Source organism: Apis laboriosa, unplaced genomic scaffold (genome assembly GCF_014066325.1).
Source record: "Apis laboriosa isolate Shangri-la unplaced genomic scaffold, ASM1406632v1 scaffold41_cov147, whole genome shotgun sequence".
Lineage (NCBI taxonomy): Eukaryota > Metazoa > Arthropoda > Insecta > Hymenoptera > Apidae > Apis > Apis laboriosa.
In genome coordinates, this window is record NW_025223220.1 from 12,194 (window position 1) to 22,310 (window position 10,117).

Here is a 10,117-nt window from a genome sequence, read left to right on the forward strand (position 1 = left end):
AAAAAAAAAAAATAGAAAAGAAACATGTGAATAATTAATATCGTATATCGTAAAATCTTTGGGATATAAAAGTCTTACTTTCTAGAAGCGTCACGATGACGTTGTTTCCTCGTTATTTTTCATAAGCACGTATCGATCTTTCTTAAATTTTCTTCAAAGGATTTATCTTTTATCTTTAACAACGTGGAGATTGCGAACACACTTTTGATACAATTTGCTACTTTTTTTGTTACGTTTACATTGATATACAGATTTTTTTTTTTTTAACGATTAATAATAAACAATATATATATATATATATAGGAAGAAATTCGCTTGAAATATTTTTTCTCGTTCACGATGTTCGTCGTGTTACGCGTGTATAAAATATACGGTATCGTTTCATAAGCTGATCGTGCGATCGATGATAACAGGTGTTCGCACGTAGTCTTGAACTCTGTCTTTCTTTCTTTCTTTCTTTCTTCTTTTCCAACGATACAAATCGAAAAGCTTAAGTTAAAATGATACGAGTCAAGTACAAGTCGGCGAACTCCATCGTTCGTCGTCGTGAAAAAGTATTCGACACGATTGTTTGATACGTTTATTCCTTTTTTTTTTTTTTTTTAAAATAGCATCATATATATATCAGTATTCGTGACAGAATAGACCGAAATTTATCATAGATAAATGTTTCGTGACAGACGACACAGAATTCTCTTCCATCGAAAGGCACCGATTATTTCAACTTATTTAAAATTATCACGGTTCGTATCGATCGATCGATCGATCGCGAAACATTATTAATCCTTAATCCTAATTGATTAGAACAAACGGTATAAATGTCGCGGTGACATCGCATTAGAAAGGCAAACGGCAATAATCGAACGATATTTATCTAAGCTATGAACCAAAGGGTTTCTCACAGTCGAGGTTACATTATTGTGCTTGCAAACATCTCATCGTATAAAAAATACATCGTACAATCTTATAAATACCCTATAAACAGCATGTGTCACACGTAACAAACGATTTGAACGCGCGGTTAAAAAAAAAAGGAAAAAAAAAAAAAAAAAAAATAACCATAAATGTAATACCCGCGATTAAAAAATATCCTTCTCCTATCATCGTTTCTTCTTCCACCACGTGCACGTATAACACATACATTTATATATTTATATATAATCTATCTCGCTCGTTAATAATAATAATCTTCCTAAAAGTATACACCGAGTAGTGGAGAGAGTATAAAAGAAGGAAAAGAGGTAAAAAAAGGAAGGAGGAACAAAAAAACTCTACAATTTTTACGTACGCAAAAACCGTTGTGCTACGCGAAAGATACGGGGGGGGGGAAGAATAGGAAAGGGGGGAGAGGGGGAAAGAAAAAGAAAGTCGCCTGTTTCCCAATTCGAGAGCGGTAAATAAAACGTAACGTTTGCATCGTTAAATCTAATCGGTAACTTGGAACCCTACTATATCGAGCGAACGCTCCTCCGTCGGAGGATTCGCGAGAGAGAGGGGGGGATAGGCGAATAATCGGACGACCGTCGTCGGTCCCCCCGTGCCGCCCCCCTCAGATTTCGGTAGGGGAGGACACGTGTTGCTGTTGGTGATCCGACTCCTCGTCGCTGAATTTGTAGTTGTTGTCGCGGTTGCGGGATCTTAGCCGCCTGCTCGAGCCGGAACGATCCCTTCTGCTCTTCCTCGTCCTGTGGCTTCTCTTCGGCGACGGCATCTTGAAAATTTTCTCCTCCATCCGATTAATCTCGGCCAGCTCGTCGTCCGTGTTCAAGTCGTTGTACAAGCTGGGTATCGACTCGACGGGGATCAAGTCGTCGGAGCTAATGCTTGGAAACGATGGATTCGGTTTCGGCGCACTGTCTATCTGGTCCGTCTTTTCCTTGGGTGTCGAGGTTGTTGGAAGTTTGACCGAGCTAGAAATCGCCGAGGCCGATTGGATCGATGATTGTTCATTCGCAATTATTTGATCGGGCTTGAGCATATGCTGACCCCCGGTTCCGTTCGTTTCCCAATATGTATATATTTTTTTTTTTCGATGGTATATATATATACATATATATATACACATACATACACGAGCATCGTGGAATGTTTTATGTTACAGGTCGAACACAATAGACACCGTGTACACGTATAACACATGGTGTTTTGTTTTGTTTTGATTTTTTATTTGGTAAGCGACGAGTTGTTAAAGGGACGACGGTGATTGGCATGGTGGTTAGACGATGTGTGATGATGATGGTGGTGGTGGTGGTGGTGGTGGTCGACGTTGGTTTTGTTTTTTTTTTTTGTTTTTTATTTTTATTTATTTATTATTATTATTATTATTATTTTTTTTTTTTTTTAATTAGAGGTGGTAACGGCGCGGCGTGCAGGATAGGCGTGCAGGACAACGAAAACACAAAACCATGAAAAAAAAAGAAACAAAATCGAACGATTAGCGTGTTGGGAGTGGCTCGTACAAAGCGATTGCTAAAGCTAAAGTTTAATATCAATCAAGTGAAGTTAAAGTTAAATCTCGTCGATCGTTTTGTTGCCAAGGGAGAGATCGGATAACGGCCGAGTCATCGTCAGCTTCAGTTCGCAAGGTTCAAAACGATGAACGTACACATACGCACACACACATATATACATATATATATACTTGTACTTTGAATCATATCGCGAACAAAACGATCGATTCGATCGTTGGTACGGCATTTATAAGCGGATCGATTTGAGACAATTGATCGAAGGATTGGAAACTTACCTTTATAGCTGTTTGCATGAGAACCGTGGTGGCGTAATTGACACCTTTGGACCCTAGGTGCAACACCGCCGTGTAACCCTGCTCCGTCGCGCGGGCTAAAGCTTCGTCGATCTCGGCCTCGCGTTGGATCAACGCCGGATGAACGAAACGTCTGTAAAGGATGCTCGAGCCTTTGGTGGCCGGGCTCAGTAGCCAGATCACCAGGATAGTCTTGATCTCGTAGTAAAATGGAAACCTGCCCGGAGAGAGAGAGAGAACAAAGCGGAAAAAGAAAAAGACAAGGATTACGAATCAACAGTAAAACACATTCTGATAAGTAATTCTACGTGACGAGGGCGAGGGAAGGGGGGAAAAAAAAGAAAAAGAAAACCAAAACGATCGAAATCCCCGTGAACCACGACGAGGAAAATAAAGAAAAAGAGCGAAAAATCGGTTGATAGTGACCGAGTGGATGGTGATGGCAAAAGGAAATGAAAGGGGGAGAGAAAGAGAGAGAGAGAGAGAGAGGAAAGCACGAGGTTATTCCTGGCCAGAAATACACGAGAGGTCTCCTTTTTGGTTGGTAATCCGAGTATGAAGGGAGAGATCTGGCACACGGCGGGGAGAGAAACGGCAGAAACAGAGACGGAAGATGAGACGCTGGTTGAATCCTCAGAAGTGCATGTGTAAGCCAATATCCATCTCGGCCGAAATTAGACTTTTGGAATTTCCCTCCCCTCTTGGAGGTTCACCTCTCGGTTTATTGGCCCCCGCGAAATTCGTTGGAAATTTTATTCGCTTCCGGCAAAAACGGGGCCACGGTTTCTTCTCCTCCTCGTCTATTTCGAGGAGCCGCTCCTTCGAGAAAGAGAAGAAGAAGAAGAGGAAGAAGTGGTTGATCGATCTCTCCTCTTTTATTCCCTCCCCCCTCGTCCCGCAAAGAAGATGCGCTACGTTAAAGAGTTTGGAGCTCATGAATAAAAGCTCACCAAAAGCTGAAGAAGACGTCGGTGAAGGTCTCCGCGCAAGTGAACAGCGCGAACACGATCCAGTACATCATCCATTTCACCTGGAAACAGAGGAAACGAGAGGATACGATCTCGCTTCAATTTATTCTGTTCTTAAAACATAAATAAAGTAGAAGTCGAGATTTTGGGAATTCAAAAATTGGTCGGATTTAGAGAGAAGAGTCTCGTGTTTATCGAAGCGTGTTTGTGAGATTATTTGAACTATTAATAATTAAATTATAATTAAATTTATTTACTCACGTATTCCTTCACATTCTTCGTCCTAACCGCTTTGTAAGAGGCGTAGGCCGGGTACAAATTGCCGAACACTAATCTGAAAATCGGATACAGGAGAACGTAAGTGAGGGATCGGGGCATCACGATTACCAGGAGGGCGGCAAGCGTTCGAAGGAAGCCCAGGCTCATTTTCTTCGGCATCTGTTCGGCGAAGTATCGTACGACAGCGTGAAAGCTCGTTATTATTACACGGGGGGCCCCCGTTTTGCATACGATCCAGAGAAACGGATTTTCCTCGAGTTCATCCGGTCGAGGCTCCTCCCTTTTCATTTCCATTCCACGCGCGGCCCAAATTCTCCCTCACCTCCCCCGCCTTCGTCCTCCCCGCCTGGATTCTCTCCTCGCTATACCCGCGACCGTCCCCTCTCTCCGAATTCTTTTCGATCCGATCCGTCGGCCCGATCCGACGCATCAAACTGGAAAACATCCAACCAAAAACATCTCCCGTCAAATATATCTCGTCTTTCGTTCCTCGCACGTTTTAAACACGATCTGGAGAGATAGAAAGGAGAATATATATATATATATGTGCGTATGTGTATAAGAGAGAGAGATAGCTTACAGAAATCGGCGAAGATTTTCTTTCGATTCGAGGAGATCGGAGGCTTTTTGTTTCAACGAGAGAGATGATAAAACTCACGGACTTTGTACGAGCTGATCGACACGGGGCATCCTTTTATCGTATCCGAACGATAGTTCCGTGAATGACGTCGACAATCGTGGCCGATTGCAAAGATAATTTAAAGCGGGAGATCTGCGAACAAGCACGATCGACGACGATGATAGCGATATCTCTGTCTCTCTCTATCTCTCTCTGCCTCGATGCACTTGTTGCATACTCCCGAACGGAATCTCTTTCTTCACATGATCCGATTCGAATCGGCCTACGACGAATCGACGAAACGTCGTTGAGAATGGCCGTTCGAGGATGGCCGGTCGAGAGGAAAACTCGATGCGTTCTCGCTTAGAGTCGAAGGCTGTTGCTCCGCCCGCGGATGCTTCCAGTTAAAGACTAAATGCGTAGCCGCGTTCTGGCACCGACGTGTCGACCACACTCGTCGTCTACGGACTCTATTTTAGCGCCTTAAGCCGCTGTCACGCGACACCGAAATTCGCCTATGCGCCCGAATGCTTTCGCTCTTTCGTTTTTCTTCCATTTGTTTCCTCCACGCGAGATCGAGTTGCGTTAACAAAAGGGGCAATATTAAAGGGAGATTGCTTAGATTGTCAAATGAAACGATAATAGGACGTTCGTTTTACGTTGTTATGTTAAAAAGGGGGAAAGGTTTGACGATTGAAATTATCGAGTTTTTTTTCCTTTTATTCGATGAATAAAAGTGAAAAATTGTGATTCGGACGGCGAATTGTATTGCTGCGGCGCTTTCGATTTCGATTTGATAGGACGATTATCGTCGAGGTAGAAAACGATTCTCTCGAGCTTCGTCCAACGAGAATCGCGTGAAACTACGGTTGATCGTGCATCGTAGGTAATTCGATGATTGTCACCAATGTCGCTATTTGATTGCGTAACAGGGCGTCCTTTGTGCGCAGTCTCCGTTTACTATTTGCGTGTTAACGAGATTCGCGGCTGGAATATTTCCATTTTTTTGAAAATTTCAGGATTATGCAGGATTACGCACGAATCGAGAAATATTTTGAAACAAGAAAAGAATAAAACTGTAATATTTTAAATTATATATGTATATATAGAAAACAATAATTATTACGTTCTAAGGAAAGTAAATTATTTAAAAATTGCAGATATTTGTAAATATTCGAAAATGGTGGAATTAAAATTGAAAGTTAAAGAAACGGCTACGATGTTGGACGAAATGATAATATTTAAATATATTTATACTTTATATAGAAAACAATAATTATACGTTCTAAGGAAAGTAAATTATTTAAAAATTTGCAGATATTTGTAAATATTCGAAAATGGTGGAATTAAAATTGAAAGTTAAAGAAATGGCGACGATGTTGGACGAAATGATAATATTTAAATATATTTATACTTTAAATATATTTATATTTTATATAGAAAACAATAATTATACGTTCTAAGGAAAGTAAATTATTTAAAAATTGTAGATATTTGTAAATATTCGAAAATGATGGAATTAAAATTGAAAGTTAAAGAAATGGCGACGATGTTGGACGAAATGACAATATTTAAGTATATTTATACTTTAAATATATTTATACTTTATATAGAAAACAATAATTATACGTTCTAAGGAAAGTAAGTTATTTAAAAATTTGCAAATATTTATTATTAAATATTCGAAAATGGTGGAATTAAAATTGAAATTTAAAGAAACGGCTACGGATGTTGAATAAATATATCAATAATATTTAAATATATTTATAATTTAATATATATTTATATTTTAAATTGTGTATGTACATATAGAAAATAATAATTATACGTTCGATACGTTCTAAGGAAAGTTATTTAAAAATTTGCAAATATTCGAATATGGTGGAATTAAAATTGAAATTTAAAGAAATGGCGAACGAAATAATAATATATCGATAATATTTAAATATATTTATAATTTAAATTGTTTATATATATAGAAAACAATAATTATACGTTCTAATGAAAGTAAGTTATTTAAAAATTTGCAAATATTTATTATTAAATATTCGAATATGATGGAATTAAAATTGAAATTTAAGGAAATGGCGACGATAATATTTAAATATTTCGTATAAAAGAAAAAGGAAAAGAGAAATGTATATTTCACGTATTTCAATAGTAGATATCTCTTTAAAAGTACGAAGAAGAATTTATTGATCTAGGTGACGAAAAAGAACAAGAATCACAAATGCACATAAGGAAATAACTTAGCAAGTCAAATTGCAATTCTCTGAAAGATAAAAAAATATGATTTATCAAAATTCTCTTTGCATGTTCTTACATGTATTAAATTTTAAGTAATTTTAGTAAAAAGAAGAAATTCGAATATGAAGTTGATTTTAGTAGAATAAACGAAATACATATATTTATTATTTTCTTTCTTTCCTCTAAACAGTTACTCAACAGTGATTAGAAAACAACGTACGCATCTTTTTATTTGTTTAAACGTTATCGTACATTTAACTCAAGAAACAAGGAGAAATAAATCGAGAAGAATATTTAGAGAGAAACGAACTAGTTCAAATTTTTATAACCAGAAAATTATAGAAGCTATAATATTTTTTAAAAAATTCGAAAATTTATACTTGTTAACTTACTTTTAAAGATATATTCATAAAATTTTTAATCATACCAAACATTCTGTCATTTATTTTACACTATATATTTAAAAAATTATAGGAATCATAACTTTTGAAAAATTCTAAAATCCTCTTATTATTTTTATATACATGAATACATAAAACATGTAGGATGGTTAAAAATTTCTTTTACCAATAAATTTTTGATTATATAACGAGTGATTAGAAATAAATTTTAGCAGTAACGAATATCGATGAATACATAATATGACGTGGTAAAAATACTACTGCAAAAAGGAAACGTTATAAACGTTGTACACTATCGCTTCTTCAGCATTTTCTCAGCCTATTTGCGAGCCACGCGCGACTCGTGAACGACTCGTTTCTCAATCGTACGTATATTTAAAGATACCACACACAAGACACATAATCGTGTAATCAAATCTCCACGTAACATAATGAATCTCCGATTATCGATGTATTCCCACCGTCAATATCGCGTTTCGTTGTGCAATCGATACGCGCATATAATGCAAGAATGATAGTTATATCCAAAATTTGGATTTTGAACAATTTCAACCCTGGATTGAAAAATTTTATTTGAGCAGTTATTGGAATATAGAATTATTTAATCAAATAGGAAAATTATGAAAAAAAAAAGGGAATAAAAAAAGATGCGCGAAACTTTATATTTTCCAATTCAAGTTCAGGTATAATTTTAACTCTTCGTAAGCCAGTGTTTTTCTCGTGTATTTTCTATATAAGCAAGTTATCGTTTATAATCTAATTATTACATTTTCTTAATGTTTCAAATTTAAAATATTTTTGGTATATAAATAGTGAAATGTATAATTATTTTATCAAACAGGAAAATTATAGAAAAAAAAAGAAAATAAAAAAAGATGCACAAAACTTGGTAATTCAAGTTTAGATATATAATTTTAACTCTTTGTAAGCCAGTGTATTTTTCTCGTATTTTCTACATATATATATATTAGTTAGATCAAATTTACATTTTATAATCAAATTTACATTTTCTTAATGTTCCAATGTTCTTTGGAAAAAATTTTTTGGAAAAAATTTTAGGACACTCGTCATCAATTCTTCACAATTTTTGTTATTAAGAATTATTTTAAAAAGTTTATAAAACTGATTATGTTTATGAGAGACAAAGAGTAAGTATTGCTTCACGTGTTCTTTGGATCGTTTCTTTAGATCTTTAGATTATTTATAATCAAATTTACATTTTCTTAATGTTCCAATATTTTTTGAAATTTTTTGGAAAAAATTTTAGAACACTCGTCATCAGTTCTTCACAATTTTTGTTATTAAGAATTATTTTAAAAAGTTTATAAAACTAATTATGTTTATGAGAGACAAAGAGTAAGTATTGCTTCACGTGTTCTTTAGATCGTTTCTTTAGATCATTTATAATCAAATTTACATTTTCTTAATGTTCCAATATTTTTTGAAATTTTTTGGAAAAAATTTTAGAACACTCGTCACCAATTCTTCACAATTTTTGTTATTAAGAATTATTTTAAAAAGTTTATAAAACTGATTATGTTTATGAGAGACAAAGTATTGCTTCACGTGTTCTTTGCATTATTATCTCAAATCAACTTTCAATATTATCTCATTCGATTTCTATTATTTTTTATTATTCTGATATTATTCCTCCTCTCGTTTCTTACATCATTGCAACCGCTGTCGTTTTAAAAATGTACTCGATCATCGGTCAAGTACAATATGGATAAACAGGAAATATTTCAATGTCCAGATTCATGCACATCCGAATGAATATGCAAAAGGCAGTTTACAAAATTGGACTTGGGTTACAATATTTTTTTGCGTTGCTTTTTTAATTTTAACCGTTAAAATTACTATTCCGGATCGACAAATTGGAAGGAAGAAATTGTTTAATTATCGATTCAAAAATTGAACAAGAAACGAATGATCATAATTTCCTTATTTAATTAGTAGCTATTCTAAAATATTTATTCAATTTTTCTTTTTTTGCAAAATTTCGTAACTGGATAATTTTCAATTACTCGAATAATAAAAAAAAGATAAATTTGGATATAAGACTCAGCTACCATTATTCCACAGTTCAAGGATTAATCGGACATCTTCTTTCCCTCCCCTGTTATTTTTCTCTTTATCCCCGGATTCGCGACATTCCAGTAAGATTTTCTAGCAAGATAAACCGGCAACCCTGAATCCTCTAAATTTAGCCCGCTCTTCCAAACCATTGTGAACGTTGAAGAGCGATAAAAATCTTCGTATCGCAGAGTTGAGTGAAAAACGATGGACAGAACGAATACACCAATTGTTCCCGATCTCTTTCATGTTTATTAATGCACACTTGTAAACACGAGGCGTTGCTGCACGGCGTGCGTTGCTCGTTCGGCAATAACGCGGAAACGCAGAGGCGAGCACACCGTGTACAATGACGCCGTTTATTCGTACGAGGTCAAGATCATTGTCGTTCGTTCGCGCTTAGCCTGGATTCCGTCACGTTTCGCCTCGTGGCTTCTCCTCCTCCTCCTCCTCCTCCTCCTCCATCGTGAAATCTGCACGGCATTAGGCAGGCGAACGCGTCTTTCATCTCGCGTGTGTTTTTCCTTGGAAAAAGAAAAAAGAAAAAAAAAAAAAAAAGAAGGTGGTTCTCTCGAACGAATTTCGCCTCCATTTCCGATTTGTAACGGGTTTTCCCTACGTTTGGAACGTTTGGACCACGGTGCAAAAACTTGGAACGTCCGGAACGAACGAGTTTATTATTATGAGAGTGGTTCTCAACTTGGTATCATGATAAAACAGGGAAGAGTAGAATAGAATTTTTTTCTTTTTTTTAATTTAGTGTATT

General features: G+C 35.9%; 1 protein-coding gene across 3 annotated transcripts in view; it reads right to left on the bottom strand.

The window, feature by feature from the left end:
* The window catches only part of LOC122716001, a 41,092-nt gene that overhangs the window by 9,610 nt on the left and 21,365 nt on the right, over positions 1 to 10,117 (bottom strand). Inside the window, exons 1-4 of one of the 3 annotated variants that reach the window (XM_043938667.1) lie at positions 4,592 to 5,468; positions 3,994 to 4,445; positions 3,715 to 3,794; positions 2,747 to 2,981 (exon numbers count right to left, since the gene is read on the bottom strand). In XM_043938667.1, coding sequence (XP_043794602.1) covers positions 2,747 to 2,981; positions 3,715 to 3,794; positions 3,994 to 4,305 — 627 coding nt within the window. In that variant the 5' untranslated portion in view covers positions 4,306 to 4,445; positions 4,592 to 5,468. Of the gene's footprint in view, positions 1 to 2,746; positions 2,982 to 3,714; positions 3,795 to 3,993; positions 4,522 to 4,591; positions 5,469 to 10,117 lie in introns of those variants that run through there. The other 2 variants (XM_043938666.1, XM_043938668.1) reach the window with 2 other exon arrangements.